Source organism: Oryx dammah, unplaced genomic scaffold (assembly GCF_014754425.2).
Source record: "Oryx dammah isolate SB20612 unplaced genomic scaffold, SCBI_Odam_1.1 HiC_scaffold_15, whole genome shotgun sequence".
Taxonomy (NCBI): Eukaryota; Metazoa; Chordata; class Mammalia; order Artiodactyla; family Bovidae; genus Oryx; species Oryx dammah.
In genome coordinates, this window is record NW_024070199.1 from 43,080,372 (window position 1) to 43,104,307 (window position 23,936).

Below are 23,936 nucleotides of genomic sequence, written 5' to 3' on the forward strand. Positions count from 1 at the left end.
GCCTGCGCGGCGGGGTTCTCAGTCGCCAGCCATTCCTAGGGAGGACTGCCGGCGGTTCGGACGTCTCGCCTGTCGCTGGAGGAGAGGTCCCGGCTCTCCGGGAAGGCGGCTGCGGCGGCAAAATGAAGATATTTGTGGGAAACGTCGATGGGGCCGATACGACGCCGGAGGAACTGGCAGCTCTCTTCGCGCCCTACGGCACGGTCATGAGCTGCGCCGTCATGAAACAGTTCGCCTTCGTGCACATGCGCGAGAACGCGGGCGCGGTGCGCGCCATCGAGGCCCTGCATGGCCACGAGCTGCGGCCGGGGCGCGCGCTCGTGGTGGAGATGTCGCGCCCACGGCCTCTTAACACTTGGAAGATATTCGTGGGCAATGTATCGGCAGCGTGCACGAGCCAGGAATTGCGCAGCCTCTTCGAGCGCCGCGGACGCGTCATCGAGTGTGACGTGGTAAAAGGTAACGTGCAGGCGGGGGCGCGCTCGGGGCACTCTGCTTGTTAGCCACGCCCCTTTCCCTGGGGCCGGTCACAGCGCGGTTGGTGGGGCGGGGGTGGGGCGAAGTCCGCGGGAGTGAGGCTGGAGGTGTTGGGGGCGCGTTGGGTAGAGCCACATTCCTCCCTTGCGGTCCAGGCACCATTAACCCAATGGGAGGAACCGGCTCAGGGTGGGTGCGGCGGCCACTGTGAGCCGAGCTACGGGGCCGGGGACGCGCCTGAGAGACTTGGGAGTATACCGGGGGCGCGCCTTCTACTGGTCTCCTGGGCCTGGCACCGAGCGGAAATTGGGAAGTGACGGGCACAAGCCGGATCATGGAGCGGGGAAGATTTTGCCACTTCCCCACTTCCTCTCCAGACGTCTGTCAGAGCAAGGGAAAAGGTGGGGGCTGATCCCCCCGCCCCCCACCAAAAGCCACCCTCGTGTTCCCTCCGGGTGAATGCTCCCGAGCGGAAGGTAACGGGGCCCTTGGAAGTTTCTCGGGCTGGGATCTTTTAGTACTGTGTGGCGTGGGTCTACTCATGGGCATAGTTAACTCCTGGGTACGGGGCGGGAGGCGGGGGCTTCCGAACTACTTTGGCCTTTCAGTATTGTTAGGTGGGTTAGGCCTGGCAACTCTGCGCTTTCCAACTCCCTCAGACTTTTTTTTTTCCCCCACTTTGAGATCGATTTTATATTTGTAAACTGGAAGCCCCGACCTTTCACCTGTGGAAGAAGGCTTGTTTTATGAAAAGGCCTCTTCTGAGACGCTAACTTTCAAGCCGGTGCCCCAGAGCAATGTCCTTGTTTTCTAAACATGGTAATTTTGCAAGGGGCACACTCTGGCTGAGGGGGACATGGGGACTTAGTAGTCGTCTTTGCTTGAATAGTCTTCATGATCAGGGTAGATCCTGAGAAGAATGTATCATCATAGTTTAGGCCTGACTTCCTTTTTTGGACCCTGGTGACTTCTTTTCATACTCTGGGTTCTTACCCCTTAGGCTCTTTTCTGTTTTGTTGACAAGATCTGGAATACAGTCCTTGTGTGTGTCCAGTCTGTGTTCCACTTGGAAACAGATCAGAGTTAACTTTGCCTTACTGTATTTTCAAGGATGCAACCTGGAAGTAAGTATCTGGTTCCTCCTGGGTGCTGGTTTTGGATTCGTACCTGCTCATAACCTGTGTGAGAAGTTGTGAGGATAGTAAATAAATTTGAGGGCAGGTGCTTTATTCATTTCCTCCAAGATACATCATTTGCTGTTCTTGAAAGGCACATCTTTGGGGTCATTCCTTATCCTTTCTGTAACTGGGGGAAGTGTAAAGGCTGGTAGTCACCATTAGGAGTAATTCCTTCTTCTGCATTAATGCTGCATTCTATTTTCCTCAACTCAGGTTGTACAAGTTCATGACTATCCAAAATCAAGCTTTCCTACTGGGTGCTCTGGGGCTGTATGGTGCATGGATTTTTGCTTTTATTTAGAGTGAAAGAATGGAAAAGGCCTCAGATTGGGCTCCTGGCCAGGAAATGGATAGGGGTATATGAGTTCTGTGTTTGACTTACTACATTTTTGTGTGTAGTTCTTTAAGCAGGCTGTCTACTAGATTGAGAGTTTTGAAACTTGCATCTGAGGGGACTATGGAACTCATTGGTCCAGGAGCCTCCTTTGGGGTGGTAGGGAAAGCTGAAAATTTGTTTGAATTGCTTGGGACTGACACAGAATGACAGAGGATGTGGGGGTGGAGTAGGGTGAACTGTGTAACTGGATCTGGTTTTTAGAAATTATGTTTCCTTGTGAAAGTTTTGTGCATTTTGTCCCTTTGTGAACATTTGATTTGCGAAGTGCTTTGACTTTTTCAGGGAGTGGTGGTTAGCTGTTATTTATAGTTATGCTGATATGTAAGCTCATGATAATACTTTGGTACAAAGGGCTCTAAGAGAGGTTTGAGGATCGTATCCCCTCCGTGATGCCTTTCTATTTGGAGTGAAGGAAAATGAGGTTTTTAAGTTAGGAATGTAGTAGAGGAGACTGGCTTTGGCTCTATAAATAGCATACCTATTTCTTGGTCTGGGAAAGGACATTTGAGGTGTCTTAGGTTGATTGTCAGGTCTTTGAAAAGCACAAAAGCTTGGTATTGCACAGGACAGCCAGTTCTGTTTTTTATTTCACAGGAGGAAAACTTAGTTGCTTGGTTCCAGGAGCTTAGATATGATTTGATTTGGAGAGAGTAAAAATCTCCATAGCAACAGCAGATTGTAACCACTCTCCACAGTTAAATTCTATAGGGTGTTAAAGGATGAAGTCTCAAGAGTTGCTGACAGCTTTAGGACCCAGTCAGATTTCCGAAGTCTGAAAGGCGGAAGAGGAGACTGTTTACTATGCTGTGGGTGGGCATTCTTTCCTTCTATGCATAACTCTGTAGTTTCACTTTGGAAGTTTGTGCTCTTCTTAGAATAGGAAGACTCCTGTTTCCACATTCTCTTAAGTTGGGTAGTGGAGGAATTGTGATGCCAGATCATTAGGAGATCTCTGTAAATCATTGCCTGTTACTCCTTTTAAATGAGATGAATTACCTCAGAGGTCAGTTTCCTTGAACTAATTCAATTCAGGCCAGTGAGTACCTGGAGTTTGCTAGTTCTTTGTTTTTTTAAATCATCCTAAGAATAGTTGGGTTCCTGGGTGTCTTTGATAGGCTAGGCCTGGTTTAGCTGCTTAGGATTGGCTAGCCCTCATGTGTTTGAGTCAGCTGGACAGCCTGTTCACACTTCCCTCCAGTATCAGGCTTAGAAACTTTCTGATATAAATTGGCTATAATTGTATCTCATGGCTTTCTTTTTGTCAGTTATATAGTTCATCTGTGTGGTCAATTGAATTGTACCTATGAAATTTCGGATTTTTAAGTTTTACAAGTTGGTCTCTAAATAAAACCTAGCTAAGTAGGGAATTGTCTATTGCTCTTGTAAACCCATTGAAACATTTTTGTTGGGTGTTTTTTTCCCTAGCTTAATAAAGTCCTAGGAGTTTGTGGATAGGTTAACCAGGAATATAGTATGATTCCCTTGTAGTGCCTGGAGGCTTTTTTTTTTTGGTAATTCCCTTTAATCTGCCTACAAACTTGCTTTCTCCTTACCATTGCATTCCCCTGTGGTAGGCTTAACTCAGTCTTTTCTTTTGAAGAGATTTGGGACCACCAGCATTGATTTTTAGCTCACTCTACCCAGAGTGGAGGTGAGGGATCAGAGGACAGTTTTAGTGCCCTGTGGCTGGGTCTAAAAGAACACTTGCTTTTCACAATTGGTAGATGAATCAGGTTTGGGCCGTAAGAGAGTGAAGACAGTTGTGATAGTTCATTTTGTTTCTTTGTCATCTCTGGCAAGTTCCAAATTTACAGATGGCATTGTGTCTCTTGTGTTTTATTAGAAATGAAGGATCATATCCTGTAAGGAAATAACCCTATGGTTATTCCTAGGCTTGAATAATTATCATGATTTTTATCATAGAGCTATTTATACTTTTAGCTGTTGTTGGTCAATCACTAAGTTGTGTCTGACTCTTTGCGACTCCTGTGGGTTGTGCCCCCAGGCTCTTCTGTCCGTGGGATTTCCCAGGAGAATACTGGAGTGGGTTGCCATTTCCTTCTCCATATTTATACTTTATAAGGCATTTTTATCATCTCATTTGAATAATTTGGGCTTGCCTGGTGGTTCAGATGGTAAAGAATCCACCTGTAATGCAAGAGACCTGGGTTCAATCCCTGGGTCAGGAAGATCCCCTGGAGAAGGAAATGGCAACCCACTCCAGTATTCTTGCCTGGAGAATTCCATGAATGGCGAGGATCCTGGCAGGCTACAGTCCATGGGGTTTCAGAGAGTTGGACATGAGTGAGTGCCTAAGCACATTTGTTGAATCTTGTAACTCTGAGGTGGGCAGGACAGATTGTCAGGGGGAGAAATAAATTTTAAGTTTTGTAAGAACTTAATAAAGCAAGTCAGTGATCTGAATCTTCAACTGAGGCTAAATTTTAGCATCTAGTTCCAGAATTCTTTTGCCATACCACACTTCTGACTTCTACCTGTTGATTATATCTTTATTCTCATTTGTGTAAGACTCACTTCGGTTGCATTGCATTACATCCAGGAAAATGACTCGCTTTATAGAAGCAGCTAGAGAGCCAGTCCCAGTGTGACTGAAAGTTTCTGAAAATTAGGACCCTTGTTTAGAGGACATTTAAAAGGATTTTTTAAAATCAAGAATGGAACCTTAGTAATTTCATGTAGGTAATTTTTCATTTCCTTAAGTGATGTGAGAAAGATGGGGTTCTGATACTTTAAGAGTAGCCTCAGGTTCAAGTGGTGGTAAGTACATGACCCGCGTTATCACGGGCATGATCTCATTGTTCTTCAGAGTCTGCTTGCACTATTGTGATGTGTGAGATTGGATTTGGACAAGAATTTCTTCCTGTGTCTTTCTTGAAGGTTTCCTCTTCTGTGTAGTAGACGAGTAGGACTTTGAGATCAACATCCTGACTTAGAGCCTGTCTTCCCACAGCTCATTCAGATCCTGATTGAGGGCCTGTGGGATAACCTCTTAGCAGAGCCTGGTAGTTGCAGGAATTGCAGTTTCTTGCCATGAAGCTGAGAAACTAAATCTTCTTTCTGAACAGAAGCCCAAGGGGTAAGGGATGTCTCTTGATACGAGTATCAGTGGAGAAGGTAATGTGGCCTAGGAGTGGGGGGTGGCTTGTGCCTGAATTGAGTAAGGCCTGGCTTAAACTGGGCGGCTCAGTTCCATTCCCACATTTCACTGGCTTACATGGGGTCCAGCGTCTCCCCTTCTCAGTTTAAGTGTCTAGTCTTACTACCATCCTGCCTTATACATTGAGTTCTTAGGGATAGACTGGTGTCGTGAGGAGGCATGGAGAGCTGGGATTCTGTTTCTGGGTCTCGCAAGTGGATTTGGGGCAAGCCATATAAATTCTGTTGAGTGTGTTTGCCCACCTGTAAAATGGGGGTAACGATCCTTTGCTCTGCCTGCCTCCAGGGATTGTTGTGAGGCCCAGATGGGGTCTTGTGCCTGGGAATGCTTTGAGAATTGGGAAGTACTGAGGGAAAGGGGGAGATCATATTGGAGGACTGTCGCAGATTGTGTATTGCTGTGTAGCTCTTCTGCTTTAATTGGACCCTGGCCTGAGACATGGGTCATGTCCAGACATAAATGGTCATTTCCAGTGTTTGAGAGTTAAGCCTCAAAGGTGAACAGGAGTGTTTGGTGGTCTTGGGTTAGAGAATACTGAATAATTGAGTGATCCAAGAATGTTTTCTGCATTTTTGTCTGTGGATTTGTACTTAATAGGAGATGAGGATTAGTGAAGATTTTTATCCTCTGTTGCAGTTCATCTTTGCTCTTTCTTTTCTGAGCAGGCAGTTGGGTGAGGTGGCAGGGGAAATGGGGAGAACAGGAAGAAAGCCGTAGGCAAAGCTGACTATTTGGGACAGTCCGAAGCTTTGTTATATGGGAATCACGTTTTATGACCTGCTCCTGGAGAGGAGGGTTTGGAGGCCTGGAGGTACTGGCAACAGCTGGGTGCTGTTGGTGTGTCCAGTTTGGGACCCATCAGGTAGCATGCCCTGCCCCCCTAATTGCTAACCCTCTGTCTGCTGCTTTATCAGACTACGCGTTTGTTCACATGGAGAAGGAAGCAGATGCCAAAGCCGCCATCGCGCAGCTCAACGGCAAAGAAGTGAAGGGCAAGCGCATCAACGTGGAACTCTCAACCAAGGGTCAGAAGAAGGGGCCTGGCCTGGCTATCCAGTCTGGGGACAAGACCAAGAAACCAGGGGCTGGGGATACAGCATTCCCTGGAACTGGTGGCTTCTCTGCCACCTTCGACTACCAGCAGGCTTTTGGCAACAGCACTGGTGGCTTTGATGGGCAAGCCCGTCAGCCCACACCACCCTTCTTTGGTCGCGACCGCAGCCCCCTGCGCCGTTCACCTCCCCGAGCCTCGTATGTGGCTCCTCTGACGGCCCAGCCAGCCACCTACCGGGCCCAGCCCTCAGTGTCACTGGGCGCTGCCTACAGGGCCCAGCCTTCTGCCTCTTTGGGTGTCGGCTATCGGACTCAGCCCATGACAGCCCAGGCAGCCTCTTACCGCGCTCAGCCCTCTGTTTCCCTTGGGGCCCCATACAGGGGCCAGCTGGCTAGCCCTAGCTCCCAGTCGGCTGCAGCTTCCTCGCTTGGCCCGTACGGTGGAGCCCAGCCCTCGGCCTCGGCCCTCTCCTCTTACGGGGGTCAGCCAGCGGCGGCTTCTTCGCTCAACTCCTACGGGGCTCAGGGCTCCTCCCTTGGCTCCTATGGTAACCAGCCATCCTCTTACGGGGCACAGGCTGCTGCTTCCTACGGGGTTCGTGCAGCTGCCTCCTCCTACAATACCCAGGGAGCAGCTAACTCCCTAGGCTCCTATGGGGCCCAGGCAGCCTCCTATGGGGCCCAGTCTGCAGCCTCATCACTAGCTTATGGGGCCCAGGCAGCTTCTTACAATGCCCAGCCTTCAGCCTCTTATAATGCCCAGTCTGCCCCATATGCTGCACAGCAGGCTGCTTCCTATTCTTCCCAACCTGCTGCCTATGTGGCACAACCAGCTACAGCTGCTGCTTATGCGAGCCAGCCAGCTGCCTATGCCGCACAAGCCACCACCCCGATGGCTGGCTCCTATGGGGCCCAGCCAGTTGTTCAGACCCAGCTGAATAGTTATGGAGCCCAAGCATCGATGGGCCTGTCAGGCTCCTATGGGGCTCAGTCAGCTGCTGCGGCCACCGGCTCCTATGGCGCTGCAGCTGCCTATGGGGCCCAGCCTTCTGCCACCCTGGCAGCTCCTTACCGCACTCAGTCGTCAGCCTCATTGGCTGCTTCCTATGCTGCACAGCAGCACCCTCAGGCTGCTGCCTCCTACCGTGGCCAGCCGGGCAATGCCTACGACGGGACAGGTCAGCCGTCTGCAGCCTACCTGTCCATGTCCCAGGGGGCCGTTGCCAACGCCAACAGCACCCCGCCGCCCTATGAGCGTACCCGCCTCTCCCCACCCCGGGCCAGCTACGACGATCCGTACAAAAAGGCTGTCGCCATGTCGAAAAGGTACTGTATGCCCCCCCGCCTCTGCCCCCAGCTGGGGCTCAGGGCAAGGGGCTGAGGTTGGCATGGGAGGGAAACTGGAGCCATCGGCCCCTCCCTTGGCCTTCTCCTGTGGGATGTCCAGAGGCCGAAGTGGGTGATGTCTGTGAACTTCTGGTCACCAGGGTTCAGGTGGAGCTTTGTGCTCAGCCTGGGGTGGTACCAGCTAGTCAGGCTGGGAGAAGTGTCACCTGTCTAGGCTAGCCCAAGTGCTATTGGAGCTATTGCCTGCAAGATCGTGGCCCATAGCCTCTCCCACTGTCTCAAGAATCCTTAAGCTTGTTACATGGTTGTCCTGGCCTTTGGTGGGGGTGGGTTTGAAAGAGTAGTCCCTTTGGCACTCACTGGCTGAAGGCAGGGTGTATGTGGTGCGTCCACTCTTTGGGAAATTGGGGACCTTGCTTTCGTCCGCCGTTCTGTTGGTAAACAACCAAGGTCTTTTCTCTGCAGGGCCCAGGGGTGGGGATAATTTGTCTGTGGTTTGGGAATGTAGGCCAGCGTCCACCTTGGCCAGTTCAGAAGGGAGGGCTTCAGTGGTGGGCTTGGTTTCCCACAGTTGGACCAGGCTTGATTTCTTGCCCTGGATAAGGTGATGAGCCTTCTGAAAAATCTTGTTTGTTGGAGACCAGTCTGATTACGCCCTCCCTGCCCCCATTGGCATTTCCCCAGTGCCCACCTGGAGCCCTCCCCTCGATTGTCTCATTCACCAACTGTCTTCTTCTCTCGACTAGGTATGGTTCCGACCGGCGTTTAGCCGAGCTCTCTGATTACCGCCGTTTATCAGAGTCGCAGCTTTCGTTCCGCCGCTCGCCGACAAAGTCCTCGCTGGATTACCGTCGCCTGCCCGATGCCCATTCCGATTACGCACGCTATTCGGGCTCCTATAATGATTACCTGCGGGCAGCTCAGATGCACTCTGGCTACCAGCGCCGCATGTAGGGCCGTCCTGGGATGGGGCACCACAGAGAGGGAAGGAGAGGAGAGATGGGGTGGTAGGGTGCAGACCCAGGTTATAACCGCTGGCCCATACCTCTCCTGTTGGTGGTTTTTCATCCCCTCTACCATGTGGGCCTTCCCCAGGAGACGATCCTTTGAGTGTTCGGCAGTAACCTACTTTGTTCCTTCGCCTCAGCAGCAAATCTTGCCACTGGCTCTAGATCTGCGGTTCCCCTTTCCCCTGCCCCATCTCCCTAGGATGGGAATCTCTTTTATGTTTTGATTTTTTTTCCTGGCTCCCTTTTATTTTTGTGCGCGATATTTAAGGTCGTCTGGATGGGGAAGCAACCTGCAGCTGAGGTCGGCGGCGCCTTTTTCTTTTTAGATGTGAGGGAGGCCAGGAAAGGGTTAGCTTAACCATTTCCTGTGCGCCAAGCTGTGCCAGGTGTCCAGGGGGCCCTGACTGTGTCCCTCTGTAGACTGTGTTGAGACTGAGCTCCTGCTGGGACAGTCGGTTGGAACATGTCCAGTCCCTACTGACCCCTGATGTTCTAGCTGATGCTGTGCGGCACAGTGCACTTCCCCATCTCCCCAAGTAGGTGGTGTTAGAAAACCTTAATTTTTTTTCCCTTTTGTATGGACTACAAATAAAACTTGGGGCGATTTGCAGTTTGGAAACCTGGTTGTCATTGTCTTGATTGCACTGTTTCAGAGAAGCCAGTTTGACATCCAGGAATACATGACAGCTAAAGGGAAGGTGGCCAGAGGACCCAGGGCAGATGAGGAAAGGGGTCTGAACCTGGGAGTTAGAATGATTTCTCTGCTGCCGGAGGGATTTAACTCCTCCTTTCTCTGCTAGTCTGCCATCTTAAGGGCTGGAGAATCTGGACAAAGTTGCTTCGACTTGGGTTAATCACACCAAAATGCAGTAAATTTATTGCCCATTTTCCTCGCCCATGCTTGGCTGTTTTCCTTGACTTGTCTCCAGCTCAGAAACAACCTGGACTCCAGCAGGGTGGTTCTGGGGTTTGACTTCTCAAGTGAGAAGTGGGGAATGGACTGCTTTGGTGCTTAGAAGACTAGCAGGGCCTTCAGGCAGTGGGCTCCACTGAATACTGGGGCTGGGACCTGGAAAGGGGTCAGTTGGGTTTGGGGGGTCATGTTAACTGTGTGGCAGTGTCTTTGTGGTTGGGACCTTTGGAAGCCAGTATGGGGGGATTCTGGCCATAGACCTGGTATTTTGCCTGTTGAACATCATCCTGGAGCGTCCTGCCAGCCCCTGCCATCATAGTCACTGGCGACTGCAAATTCCTTCTCTACATCTGTTAGGGTTTCCAGATGTTTTCTGGCTGGGTTTATATTTGAAGGTGTTATGGTAGACCATGGGAAGGGGGCAAGGTGCAAGCATAACTAAGAAGGGTGCGGGGATAATAAGGAATTGATTCTTTCTATACTTTTACTCTGGGACTAGGGGTTCAGAGGACCTGGGCACAAAATAAGATGATTCTAGCCATGACAAGATGGAAGCTTGGGCTTCCTGATGGGTGAATGGGAGACTGGTTGGGTAGGGTGGTAACAGCAACCCTAACATTCCTTTGGGAAGAGGGCTTTAGAGATTTGATTTGGGAGTCTTTTGGGGCAAGGTGATTTGGGGGAGGTGTATTGTGAAGTGGAGTTCAGGTTGGTTCTCTTCTGCCTCCACTGGCTTCTTGTGAACTTGCTTGTGACCCAACAGTTTGCCCCAGGTATTCTCTTCCCTCTGCCCAGTGGGCCAAAAGCGCATGCTCTGTATTAAGTATGAGCTACTTGTGGATGCAAACTGGAGTAATCTCAGGGGTGCTGAGGCCATGGCTCTCTTTTTCTTTCTGCTCACTGCTTTGCTGCTGCTTTCCATTTAAGGACTGGGAGGAGGGGGAATCTAATAGGTTTCTTGACACTTTTCTGCAGTGAGTGGGGTTATGACAGGGCCAGCCTAACAGACTTAGCTCTGGTTATTTCCATGGAAAATCAAGTGCTGTGATTGTGGCCTGTGTATTTGTAATTACTTCTTTGTCAGCGTGACTTTCTGTAATCTTTTTCTCCAGTGAGCGTTCAGCCACTGTCCCAGTCCCACAGTTCGTGTGAAAATAGCCTATTGTGCTCTCAGGGCCAGTGTTGATATTTCTTTATTACAGCTTAAATTCTTCAGAGCAACCTGGCCGAGATGATCTCTCAACTTGTCATCTCTAAGTACTGATGCTCTTACTGCCTCTGCTGCCAGGCTTCTGGTTCGGCTCTAAAGCCAAATCACTTGTCATTTTCCTCTTCCATGCAGATTGTTTTAAAATTCTCTTCCCCCTTTTAAATTATGCTACCTGTGTTAATCCTATAGCCCGCTTCTCCTACTTTGCTTTTTGTGGATTTCTGATTTCCAGGGTCCTGTAACTTGAAGACGGTTGTGTTGAGTGAATGGGAGGATAGACATTTAATGTGTGTTTTGGGAAAAGGGGGTGGGAATATGGGCTCACAATATCCTTCAGGTCCTTGCACTTCTGATCTATCAGCTCTAACTTGACCTTCATTGGAGAAGTTTTAAATGATTTATTCCTGGAACAAGACTAAAGTCTTCTCACCTCATCAGTCTGTTCTCTGAGGTTTGGACCTTGTTTCAGATTGTCTGGGGTGGGGTTGGGGTTGCTACCCTTACACTGGCGGTAATGGGACTCACTGAGTGGCTGAGTGGTCGGCCTCTATAGTAGGCTGCCTTTCTAGTCACTGTCCATTAGTTAAGCTCTGCCAAAGTCTGTGCACAGACGGTTGGTTCCAGTCATTTTGTCTTATAAGCCAAGTAAGTTGACTATAATGTCATACTGAAAATAAATTTCCTAGATTTATGGACCAGTATGTAGTGTGTTTAATAGGAGGTTTGGGTAATAAAGATAAGATGGATAGGACAGTGGAAAATACTTTCTTTCTTCAGGTGCCTTTAAAAGATCATTAAGGGTAGAATCTAGTTTTCCAGGAAAAAAAGTTCTTAAAATGATTTCAAGTCTGTAAATCATTAGAAATACGGTATGTCTGTAGTGTTGGAAATAGTGTTGAGGCAGCTGAGGTGAAATACAGTGATCACCCTTGGGCTGATCTTGGGGAATGGGTAGCCCAGGGAAGGCAGGACCTACCCTGATGAACTAGTTACATACAGTTAATAAGCAGTGCCAGGGTCTTCCCTGGCAGTCCAGTGGTTTTCACTGTGCTTCTGCTGCAGAGCGGTGTGGGTTTGATCCCTAGTTGGGAAACTAAGATACCCGTATGTCCTGGGAGGCAAAAAAAAAAAAAAAACTAATGCTAGGGAGGTTGTAGGTAAAGGAGGAGCGAAGATGGTGCAGTCCCGCTAGAGAAAACTGGAGCTAGAATTTGTTTGCTTTGAAACTGACTTGGCAGAGAGAATTACTGAGGGTGCTGGCTCTCAAATCAGACTTCCTGGGACTTCACTGGTGGTCCAGTAGTTAAGACTCTGCCTTGAAATGCAGGGGACCTGGGTTTGAATGATAGTTGGGAAAGTAAAATCCCACGTGCTGTGGGACAACTCAGCCTGCGTGCCCCAACTGGACACAGCCAAATAAATAAATATTAAAAAAAAAAAAAAAAAGACTTTCTGAGTTTGGATCTTGGTTCTGCCATGTATCCATGTGGTCCTGGACATGTGGGGAATTCTACCTCAGTATTTTCATCTATAAAATGGGGATAATAGCTTACATCTACTGAACATAACTACTGCAACTCAAATGAATTAGGTACTTATAAACCTTTGATTAATTGGGAAATTGAGGGTGTAGGTTAAGTAACTTCACAAGGCTGAAAAGTGGATCAAGGAATTGAATCAGCCATTTTGAGCCATCTGGGATTTTGCTTGTAATACTACTGTTGGAAGGAGCAAATAGCATGGATCAGGTATAGGGCCTCATACATAGTCACTGTTCGCCATCTCAGAAATAAGGAGTTAAAACATTCTGGGGAGGTTGGGTTGGCCTACTGGAAGCACACAGCTGAGCAAAGAACTTTGGATATGGGTGAGTGCAGCGTGTGAGTAACAGTGAAGGAAGGAAACTTCTGTAGTAAGTGGTACCTAAGTGTGATGTAGGCCACTGGACCGTACCAGTTTTGGTCACCTCTAGTTTCAGACAACACTGTTGTATCCTGGAGATCAGATTCTTCTAGGTATGGAGAAGAAAGGTATGGGGTAGGGCAGAGGCTCCCAACCTCCAGGATCTAATGTCTGATGATCTGAAGTGGAGCTGATGTAATAATGATAGAAAAAAAAGTGCATAATGAGTGTACCGCACTTGAATCATCCTGAATCCAAATCCACCCCCAAGCCGTGGTCTGTGGAAAAACTGTCTTCCATGAAACTGGTCCCTGGTGCCAAAAAGGTTGGGAACCATGAAGATAGAGGACCTCCCCAGACATTAATGGGAGGCTTAGAGGGCATCACCGACTGAATGGACATGAGTTTGAGTAAACTCCGGGAATTGGTGATGAACTGGGAGGCGTGGCGTGCTGCAGTTCGTGGGGTCGCAAAGAGTCGGACGCGACTGAATTGAAACTAGAGGGTGTAGCTGGCAGTGGTGTTGGATGCCTAGAGGCTCCCTCTGAACACCCCCAGAAAATAAGTTTCCCCCTGGCTTTTGAGCATCTGCTTGTTTTTAGTACTAAGTGTCCATGTTTTCAAGCTGGTGTTGACTAAAAATCCAAAGTTATTTCTTTCCTCTTGGTTATCAAGAATTTTAACTCATGTGTTCATTTATCCATTTGTTAACAAATACTTGAGTGCTTGCCATGTACCAGGTGCAGTTTTAACACAGGATAAATAAATTAGGAAGCAGAAATAATCTGCATACCCATTCTCTTAAAATGCCTAGTGCAGAAGGGCACACATTGTTTCTAAAATGCATTTTCCTTTGATGAGATTTAGGCTCAGATGGTAAAGAATCTGCCTGCAAAGCAGGAGACCTGGGTTCAATCCCTGGGTCAGGAAGATCCCCTGGAGAAGGGAATGACGGCCTTCTTAAGTAATCTTGCCTGGAAAATCCTATGGATAGAGGAGCCTGGCAGGCTACCACGGGATTGCAAAAGAGTTGGACATGGCTTAGCAACTAAACAACAGTAGGCAATAAGAAAATGTCCTTGCCCTTGTAGAACAAGTATTTGCTGGGGGCAGGGGGTAGGAGGAAGTGAGACAATGAATGAACAGATAGGATTTCAAGTGGTGGTAAGTATTTGGAAAAGTATCGTGGAGTTCATGGGGTAGAATTCCAAGGTGTATGTAGGGTTGGAGTGGGGAGATGTCTAGATGGGGTGACCAGCTTAGGACCTGGAGAGAAAGAACATTTCATTCAGCCTGAATGAGCCTGGGACATAGGCTACTGTGCAGGAGTCTAGTTGGGGTGGGATGTGGGGTATGTGTGGGGGTGGTAGGAGCACTGTCAAAGAGATTGAGATTTTGGCAACAACCAGATTGGGTACTGTGAATTGAAGCTTTTCCAATTGCCATGGGTTTAAAACCCATGATGTAATGGATTTGATTAAATGATTTAATGTGGTTTGAGCAAAATCAAATACAGCTCAATCTAGAGGGCTTTCAAAAGGTAAATCAGATTAGGGAGTGGGTGTGGTTGGTGGTCTGCAAACTGGCCTGAACTGTGATCCTGAGATTTATATTCCCAGTTTTTCACCTTTGGACTTGGAGAGATTGCTGGTAGAGTAAGCTGACCTCATATGCTTTGGTATTTTGAAAGGTTTATCTCCAAGGCCATTCGGCAAAAATTTTGGAAGATCGAACAAAGGACCTTAAAGGATTTCTAGACCGGGTGTGTTTCCCTGCGCAGATGGAGCTGTGACTGCCTCCAACTTGCAGCAGACTAACATGCAGTTGGTTTTTTTCCATCATTGATCCTTTACCCTTTACTCACAGCTGGAGTGTCAGCATCAGGATGCACAATGAAAATGGACCAAGATCAGTGATCACATTTGTAAATACAACATTTTCCCATTTTTAGATTATCTTTTACCACCCTAGAGTAAGCCTGCTGTGCTGCAGTCCATATGGGGTCGCAAAGAGTAGGACATGACCGAACTGAACCCTAGCCTAAATTCTTGACCACTATTTATTTCTGAGTCGTCAGGTTTTAAAAACGTTTCTACTTTGACTTCACTTTTCTCGCTATGATCCTCACCCCTTTTGGCCGGGGCTGGGGTGGGGGGTGGTGAGCTCCTTTGAACCGGTGCTGTGTTCTATTTGTATTATCTCCACTCCTGAGAATCCCTTTCCTCAAACCACTGCTTTTATCATGTTTTTAAGTTCTTCCATTCTCCCCTTTAAACTTCCTCTTCAAGAACTGCCTTGCAAAAGGCTCATATTCATAATATGGGATTAATATGAAGAAACCAAAGGATGATTTTTTAAAAAGCCGAATGGACGCCCTGGAGGACGCTGTTGTGGATTGTGTTTTTGCTTATTTAGCTGGTTGTGATTTATTAGCTTCTTTATTCCCTCTAAGGTCGGTTCTAGTTTAAACCTAACATCTCTGACTGATGGCGCCCAATAAAATAAAACAAAAAACTTCGCTGCTCTAGTTTTTTTCTCAGGGCAGGGTGGGGGTGTTTTCTCAACCTCCACAGAGAAACCTTTTCCTCACCTTGAATCCCAGGAGGCTGGTTTCTTGAGAGAACCCTCAACCGAGTCGACTTCGGGGACCTTTATAGCCTAATTGAAGCTGAGCCCATTAACCGTTTTGAGAGTCCTTTCACCACCTATGAAAGCAGTTTCAGTTGGAGGGTAGCTCTGGGACTCCCAGGGCACCACTGTGGACTCCGCCGAAGGAGGAGGCTGGTTTCTTCAGATCGGACGCTTCGCTGTTTTTCTTACCTGGCTTCTGGGTCTGCGTAAGCGTCCGTCCGCAGCATCCGAGCTGCGAAGGGGTGGCGTTGGGAATTTAGAGGGAGAAATTCGGAGTAGAAGGCAAAATGGAACGCACGTGGATTGGCGAGAAGTGGAAACTTAACAAAAGTTGGCGCCATGACGCTAAACACCGACCGCCACACCGGAGTCCTAACTCGCTCCGCCTAATGGCGGGCGGAACCCCGCCTGCGAAGCTTACGTTGGTAGGTCCGCCCTCATGCCGACCTCCTACCCAATCAATGACCTCGGTTTCTTGAGGGTGGTGTTCATTGGCTTTCGCACAAACGCTCCGGGGTTACTGACGTTTCCACCTCTTCCCGGCCTCAGGTAATTGGCGTTCGTGGTAACCAATCAGGAAGAGCATCTACAGGAACGCCTGCCTTTTATTTTGTTGAATGGCCAATCCAGTGGTAGGTTCACCTCCCCCTCTCTACCCAGAGTCACTACTGCGGCCGTCGCCATTTTAGCGTTTTGTCAGAAGCGTCCGCGCCGCGAGGAAGAGCATCTGCTGCTTTTCGTGCGGGTGAGAGACTCCGAGCCTTTTCACTGTTTCTTTTACCTTGTTAAATCTCGTTCCTTGGGCTTCAAGGGTATCCTTGTGGGGTAGTGGCCTCCACACCCGTCACTGAGAGCCGACGTCTGTGCTCGGCGTTGCGCGGTAAGCCTGAAGCAGCCCTTCCCCCACAACCTCCCCTGAGAATATCATACTTTCTCCCCACCCTGCCCTCTCCCCGACTAGGCTTGGCCTACAGCCTCCAGGTTTCCATCGAGTAACCGCGCTTCCGTTAATTAACCACGTTTTAAGGATTTCTCAGGCCGGGACACTTGGTTGTCGGGCCGATGAGGTTCAAGCCCCCCTTTTCCAACCATGCATTTCTCCAATTCTCCAGGAATTCGTAGGACGGCACCCCAAGAGAGGCGTTCCCAGCTCTAGCACTTACGTGCTCTTGGAACGCCTGGCTCTCTGGCCTAAGTCAGCGGTTCACTGCTTCTAAAGGAAACCCTAAAATCTAGTTTTAAGGTCCACCATTCCGGAAATGGTGGCTGATTCTTTGGTTACTAGAGGAAGAGACAGTGCATAGTTGCAGACAGTCAATCCAGTTAGACCTTTGTTTTCTTTTAAAAAAATATTTTGTCGGCTCTACCGCACGTCTTGCGGATCTTAGTTCCCGACCAGGGATTGAACCCGAGCTCTCTGCAGTTCAAGCGTGGAGTCCTAACCACTGGACCGCCAAGGAAGTCTCCCTGACTGTCTTTATAGTAGTTAGAAAGTCTACTATCCTCTGGGCTACAATTTATGCCCTCACTTTCATTTCCGTTACCGTTCAAAACTGTTCAAGTCTTATCAAACCGTTTGTGTCTACCAAGGATTTTTATTACAGATGCTTTCTTGTATCTGTTGGTTCTGTAGCGGGCCTTATTCCCGGTTCCCTTTGATTGTGTGGAAGTGTGCGTGTGGAACGTGAGAGAAAACTGGAAATATTTGCCAGACAGAAAGGAGATGGCGGTATTGGGTTTTTTTTTAAGCTGTTGTGGGCCTGAGATCCTTTGTTAGAAATTTTGTTTCTTTTCGTCCAGGCTGTGTCCGAGATGGTGAAGCTGTTCATCGGAAACCTGCCCCGGGAGGCCACAGAGCAGGAGATCCGCTCGCTCTTCGAGCAGTATGGGAAGGTGCTGGAATGTGACATCATTAAGAACTACGGCTTTGTGCACATAGAGGACAAGACGGCGGCCGAGGATGCCATCCGCAACCTGCACCACTACAAGCTGCACGGGGTGAACATCAACGTGGAAGCCAGCAAGAATAAGAGCAAAACCTCTACAAAGTTACATGTAGGCAATATCAGCCCTACTTGTACCAACAAAGAGCTCCGAGCCAAGTTTGAGGAATACGGTCCAGTCATCGAATGTGACATCGTGAAAGATTATGCCTTTGTACACATGGAGCGGGCTGAGGATGCAGTGGAGGCCATCAGGGGCCTTGACAACACAGAGTTTCAAGGTGAACCATCCTCTTTGGGAAAGAGGGCTGGATACAAGGCTTTGTGTAGAGAATAGATTGGATAAGTAGAAGGGAGGGGTCATGGGTAGAGACAGCTGTTGGTTGGCTGATGGATGGTGAGGATTAAGAGTGGATGATGAACTTAAATGGAGAATGCATGGGATTTAGAGGCTTTACCTCAGGCAAATCAAGTCTGGGAGAAAAATTACTTGGCTTTAGATTGGAACCCCTAGGCATTTTTGTCTGTTAGTGCAGAAATCTTTCCACTGAAGATTTGTTTCTTTTGGGGCGGGGGGGGGGGGGCAGTAGTAGTAGTAGTAGTAGTAATGGTAGTAGTAAAGCGCAGAATGGTATTTCACTCTGAAATTTATTGCCTCAGCACATCATGTTGCATATGAAGAACCTGGCGAAAGCTGGCTTAAGCCACCCGTTCAGGAGCAAAAATACCAGTTAAGCTTCCCAACTTCATCCCAACTCATAGCTTCTTAGTAAATATAATTCATTGTTAAGTCTTTAGAGAGCTAGTGTGTTTAAAGGGCTTTAGCTCTTGCTGCTTTTTTATTATGCATGCACCAGAGGTTCTGTTTGGAGGATGAGGGCACTGTAGAATTAAAGGATAGTTTCAGGAGTGTCTGAGGAGGAGAAGGTATGGGGATTTGCAGGGGAGGGGGAGTCATCGGGGAGGGGGCGATAAAGTTGATGCCTTTTGCTGGTTTGAGGAGTGGGCTCTCACATCTTTGGTGAAAAGACCACTTAGATGGGTGATATCTTGGAGCCTTGACTAGAGTAATAGTGTGCCTGGAAGGCAGCATGCTATATGGATGACAGTTTATTTGGAATATATTTTGTTGGTTTATGATCTGAGCTTCTGTGGCAAGAGTGGCAGTCATGAAAGGGATGGTAACCATGGTGAGTTGCTAACCTTAGTCTTCTCCCATCTGCTTTGGGTTCCCAGTATGGAAGTCAGTAATGAGCCTTTCCCCTTTGGTGTAGCTACTTCTAAATTATAGGTTATTCCCATTACTCCTTGCTATATTTTTAACCTACATTCCAACTTTTTCAGCCAAACAAGATAGTGGCTGAGCACTCCTCTTAAGAATCATTCTGGCTATCTTTGATGTTTACATAAAGTGAACTTTCTTAGACCTGGAGGTCTGATCATCATTCCCCCTAAGTTAATGGGTGCCTTGTGTCATGAGTATTGCTGTGCATTATTAAAGACAAATGTCACAGGTCTCTCAGGTCTCATTTTCCTTTTTTAATTGGTAAGTTGAGAATTACCTTGTGTCAACAGTGTAATTGGGCGCAAAGGCTGCTCTTGTGGAGGGTTTATGATATCTAATTTAATACTCTTCTACACTTTAACCAAGTTACAGAAGAGATGGTGGTGTGTCCTTGCCACCACATGTGAGGGAAGGACAGTGTGAGCTAATACAGGATAAATCCTTAGACCGTGACTCTTGGCTTCTGAACTGTAGGCTTTTTGATGCTTAGTTACTTTTGCGGAATTTTTTTTTTACCCTGGCAAATCTTTAGATCAGGACGTTTATTGGTGACATTCATGTCTTGAAGGTACATGATTGATTGCTTAATTGCCTTTGTTTTCTCTGGTTTTGTTAGGTGCCAAAGTGGCCACTTGGGCAAATGCAGGGAACGTGGGTTAGCACTTAAAAGTGCTTAATTGCATATCCTATCTCTTACCTGGCAACTTGAACCTACCAGAAAGTTTGTTTGAACCAGAACTTTTTTTTCATAGTTTGATCCTTCATCCCCTATCCCTTTTCTAGTCTTTCAGAATTTACCTTGAATTTTATAGGTGAAATTGTACCCCCTTTTGTAATGTTAGGTGCATAGATGACCCGACCTCTCTGTTTATCCCCCTGATTAAGCATGGGGCCACTGTTCTTTGCCATCTGCATGCTTAGGGGCATGATAACCAATTGTATTGGAAAGGTTTTGCTGGAATTTTGCTTACTGTTAAAATGGTATATCATGTTAGGTAGAAACTGTTTCTGTGAGAAGGTTTAAAACTTAAACTTTCTAAGAAATGTTTCTTTTGTTAGGTTTTCAAAAGTAATATTTTCCCATTTCCAGAATACAAATTCTAATTTTCAGCAGAAAAATAGTGTTAAGTACATGTTGTTAGGATCTTGGGTTTCTTGAGAAAAAGTACTTTAATCTTGCTGAAATGAACAGTTTGATCCACTAACATAAGTAGTCATTCTCCACTCTTCTCATCCTTCCCCCCTTCCACGTGTCTCATGATCCCCTTTTTGAAAAGTCAGCCATCTTGTGAACTGCCTGCCCTGTTTTCCTTGACCCCCTACTCTAAGAGGTCACTGAAGATTTTAAAGAATTCTTGTTATAATGAATATCAGAACTAGCAATTTAAAAGACCCAGTTAAGGATATAGCAGCCCTTCAACTTGTATTTTGTCCCTCTTAACGCATTTCTGAGTACCACCCCCCCCAAAAAAAAAAAAATCTTGAAACTTCCCTACAGCACTCAGCCATGGATCAAGTCTGGATCACTATCAGTGGTAACTTCAGTGTCTTGCTCTGTTCTCTTTGATTTTGGGGTGATGCAGAGGACTGACCTTTGCATTTTCCTGCTTAATGAATTCAGGAGTCTTAATAGTGAAGGTTGGACATGTCTGAATGTTGTAGAGCACTCTTAATTGTGTCTTCTGACATTGGGTCACTGTTCAGAGCAGTTTGTGTCCAGTTACTTGGCAAAGAATGAAATGCCTATTTTTGAATGAGAGTAGTTTTTCTTAAGTGTTAGACTGATGTTTGAGCGGAAACATTTCTTCATTTATCTTTGCCTGAAGTCAGGTCATACTGAATTTATATTGGACCATTAAAAAAACATTTTAAAATGGCAGTGAGTCCTGCATTAGAGTTGTCTAGGTAAAGCCAGCTATGACCAGTGTCTGGGGTAGGGGCTGGGGCTATGACTAAGAGTGATAGCAACCCTTCTTGCGTCTGTTTCTTCAAGGCAAAAGAATGCACGTGCAGTTGTCCACCAGCCGGCTTAGGACTGCGCCCGGGATGGGAGACCAGAGCGGCTGCTATCGGTGCGGGAAAGAGGGGCACTGGTCCAAAGAGTGTCCAGTAGATCGTTCGGGCCGCGTGGCAGACTTTACCGAGCAATATAATGAGCAATACGGAGCAGTGCGTACACCTTACACCATGGGCTACGGGGATTCATTGTATTACAACAACGCGTACGGAGCGCTCGATGCCTACTACAAGCGCTGCCGTGCTGCCCGGTCCTATGAGGCGGTGGCTGCTGCAGCTGCCTCTGCGTATAATTATGCAGAGCAGACCTTGTCCCAGCTGCCACAAGTCCAGAACACAGCCATGGCCAGTCACCTCACCTCCACCTCTCTCGATCCCTACGATAGACACCTGTTGCCGACCTCAGGAGCTGCTGCTGCTGCTGCTGCAGCAGCTGCTGCTGCAGTTACTGCAGCTTCCTCTTCATATTACGGGCGGGATCGGAGCCCCCTGCGTCGCGCTACAGGCCCAGTCCCTACTGTTGGAGAGGGCTACGGTTACGGGCATGAGAGTGAGTTGTCCCAAGGTTCGTCGGCTGCGCGGAATTCCCTGTACGACATGGCCCGGTATGAGCGGGAGCAGTATGCGGATCGGGCGCGGTATTCAGCCTTTTAAAGCTTGAGGTGAGAGCGGTGGGGTGTCCCTGGTTCTGGTTTTGCTGTCCCTCCTGCAGCCTAAAGGCTCCAATTAGGCTGCCCTGCTTGCTTGCTTTTGCAGGGTTAGGGTAAGGTTGCTAATGGTTCAGGGGATAGGGAGAAGTCCTAATTATTTAATTTTTCTGAAATAGACAAACATCTTTAGCCGCCATGGCTGTTTTTCCAGGACTCCTAGTCCCAGGAGTCAACCTGATTCCATTTGTGTCTGGAAAAGCAAACAGTGTGACGTGATGAATCTCGGGTCACACCTGTGTGCTGTAACTGAACTGAACCTGGAACCCGGACATCAGACCCAGGTGTGTCGTTTCTCAGAGCCTTTGTTGGAATTCCTAGGTGTGTGACATTATTAATGTTTGCAGGGTTCCTCTTCTGCTTCATGCTATGTGAAAGGTCTGCTAGGACCCGCACAGTTAAAATCTGTAATTGTAGTTAATTGGTCATCACTGCTCAAGTTCCAGTTACTATGAAGACTACCCCAATGGTATCATCTTAATCTTGAAGCAGTGTGTTTCTGACATTTCTGAAGTTATCCCCTGTGAGCTTTAGAGAAAAAACTTGCTTGATGGTAAGTTGGGGTAGAGAGGAGTAGAAAAAGATCTTTCAGTTTATGAAGTTAATTTCAAGACAGAGTCTGGGGCATAGACTCAAATTCAACTTCTCTGCTCAGTTCACATTCATTCTCTGAGCTGAATAGGATGCCCACTCCATTGCTTTATCTTTGAATCTGTTCTGTGAGACCCTGTTTCCTTTGTCTAGTTTTTTAAGGTTTTTTTTCCCCCACTGTTCCCACAGTGTTAGATTTGACATCCTCTCCACCTCTTTAAGGTGCATAATAATGTAAGTAACGGATGCGCCCCTGCAGTTCTACTCTTCAGTGATGTTGAGGTCCAAGGTTGGGAGCTTTGCCTTAAGCAGATCACTCCCTTCATCTTCCCCCCAGGTTTGGGCAATTAACACTCTTGAACCACCAGCTGTACCTCGAGTCCTCTGGCTTTTTCCTATACAGTTTGAGCCTCATGATCCATTTGGCTCTACTTGACTGTATTCTCTTCTGGTGCTTGCCAGCTTTGGGCTCTAGGTGTATGAGATTGCTGTTGTATTTAGGGGTGTTTCACAACACCCTTTGTTTTGAGTAGCGCTCATTGTGGCCCAGACATTATCATTGATCATGATCCTGAGGTAACAGGATGGGGGGTACTGCCACCTTTTCCTATTTGGGCAGAAGATATGTGACTCGCCCAGGGTTGGGGGATAGGAAAGAACTAGTGGTAAAGAAACTTGAGAGACTTGATGTTTAGCTTACACATGCTCTCCAGTACATTCTTTTATTCCCTAGGCAGAGTTGGATGCCCTCAGGTTTTACAACTTATTCAAATTGATGTTACTTTTGCCTAGACTTTAAATGGTTTTTAACTTGTAGCCCCAAGATTCAAACATATTTTTTTTTCCAGAGAGCTAATTGGAACCTTTTCCTTTTTCCTGCCCTCCAATGACAGTTTGTAAATGTGGAAATTACCTTCTTTGAGGAACGCTGGTATATTAACATCAAGAGAAATGCAGTGTCTTATCTACTGTCATGAAAGAAAATTTGCCAATTAATTGAGAGAAAAGAGCCCAGTCTGGGGTTAGTTGACCTTCCCAGTTACTCTGGCCTTCAGGCTCTTTTTCACTTTGAGAGATTATTGTGGTACTGTGGATGGATACAAGTAAATTTACAGAGTGTCAAGTTACCATACTTTATAGAATAGTTCTTTGAAGGGTTAAGTGGAAACGCCCTTGTGAGCTTTGCTGTAAAGCCCCTGTATTTTGCTCTCTTTCAGGTGGGATGTGTGTGGGCTGAAATTCCGAGCTGCGGTTGTGCATGAGAATACACCCTTCGTGGTACCCCACCTCCGGGACGGCTCTGTGCGTTCAGTCCCTCAGGAAACGTGGACCTTAAAATTTATCTTGGAAAGTTCAGACCCCCTCTTCCTTCCTCTTCTCCTGCCCATCCCCATTTCTTTCTGTCCTTCAGTACTCCTTAGCTCCCATGATGCTCTCTCCTCCCAGCAGCCTCATTGTGTGCAGAAGCGGGTGGGGGGTGCTGTTGCCCACCTCCTGCTTCCCGTGGGTGTTGTGAGAGTGTCACCGCTCCTAAGTCTGTTTGACCCAAAGGCTTGTAGCGGGTGGACACATGAAGAGTTGAATCACTTTTTTCTTTCCGGTGAAATAAATGGTTTTTCAACTTAGGAAATGTGTGCTTTGAGAGAATTCTTACTTAAGACTTGTGTCTGGGTTCTTTACTTGTCCCTAGAAGAGAAGGGGAGTGGGTAGAGTCTGACATTCAGTTCTGGGTGAACATCACTGCCGTTACTTTCTTTATTATAGAGAGAATTTATAGGTGCCAAAGGAGAGAGGGGTTATGCAGAAGAACCCAGGCAGGCAGCCTTACTCCATTAAAGACTTCCTTCACTTGATCACACCTTTGTTATAAAACCACATACCAACTAGCAGTTTTGAAATGTGGGACTTTTCCATGCTTGCAAAACAATCCTCATCCACCTTAGTGCTATCATTCAAACCACCCAGTCACTACATCTAGCTTGACTTATTTTCCAAGGGATAGGTCTAGGAAAAGGAAGGGTTTGACGGACCAGGAAGTCAGCTTTCATTTCATGACGTGGAAAATTAAGTTGCGGCTCCAAAACCATTCTGCTTATTT

General features: G+C 47.4%; 2 protein-coding genes across 11 annotated transcripts; both read left to right on the forward strand.

Moving 5' to 3' along the window:
* Position 1: 1 nt before the first annotated feature.
* LOC120874752 (RNA-binding protein 14) lies at positions 2-17,510 on the forward strand. 3 transcript variants are annotated; one of them, XM_040256389.1, is made up of 3 exons: positions 2-459; positions 6,145-7,609; positions 8,377-9,259. In XM_040256389.1, the coding sequence occupies exons 1-3, from the start codon at positions 123-125 to the stop codon at positions 8,582-8,584; spliced, it is 2,010 nt and encodes a 669-aa protein (XP_040112323.1). In that variant the 5' UTR covers positions 2-122; the 3' UTR covers positions 8,585-9,259. The 3 variants fall into 3 exon arrangements, 2 of the variants coding, with proteins under 2 accessions (XP_040112323.1, XP_040112324.1); XR_005723695.1 differs by lacking the exons at positions 6,145-7,609; positions 8,377-9,259 and adding exons at positions 15,846-16,041; positions 17,097-17,510 and having other exon boundaries at positions 3-459; XM_040256390.1 differs by having other exon boundaries at positions 3-459; positions 6,145-6,255.
* On the forward strand, positions 7,672-23,468 carry LOC120874754 (RNA-binding protein 4). Of its 8 annotated transcripts, none has more exons than XM_040256396.1 (5): positions 15,959-16,041; positions 17,097-17,520; positions 20,518-20,596; positions 21,367-21,531; positions 23,056-23,462. In XM_040256396.1, exons 2-4 carry the CDS (start codon positions 17,109-17,111, stop codon positions 21,464-21,466), a joined length of 591 nt encoding a protein of 196 aa, XP_040112330.1. In that variant the 5' UTR covers positions 15,959-16,041; positions 17,097-17,108; the 3' UTR covers positions 21,467-21,531; positions 23,056-23,462. The 8 variants fall into 8 exon arrangements, with proteins under 8 accessions (XP_040112325.1, XP_040112331.1, XP_040112330.1 ...); XM_040256393.1 differs by having other exon boundaries at positions 20,518-21,202; positions 23,056-23,427; XM_040256391.1 differs by lacking the exon at positions 21,367-21,531 and having other exon boundaries at positions 7,672-16,041; positions 20,518-21,202.
* The last annotated feature ends 468 nt before the right edge of the window (positions 23,469-23,936 follow it).

Coding starts and splice junctions, on each gene's coding strand:
- LOC120874754 (XM_040256391.1), top strand. CDS start 17,109: ATGGTGAAGCTGTTCATCGGAAACCTGCCCCGGGAGGCCACAGAGCAG. Junction 17,521..20,517: donor TGACAACACAGAGTTTCAAG/GTGAACCATCCT, acceptor TGTTTCTTCAAG/GCAAAAGAATGCACGTGCAG.
- LOC120874752 (XM_040256389.1), top strand. CDS start 123: ATGAAGATATTTGTGGGAAACGTCGATGGGGCCGATACGACGCCGGAG. Junction 460..6,144: donor CGAGTGTGACGTGGTAAAAG/GTAACGTGCAGG, acceptor CTGCTTTATCAG/ACTACGCGTTTGTTCACATG. Junction 7,610..8,376: donor GCTGTCGCCATGTCGAAAAG/GTACTGTATGCC, acceptor TCTCTCGACTAG/GTATGGTTCCGACCGGCGTT.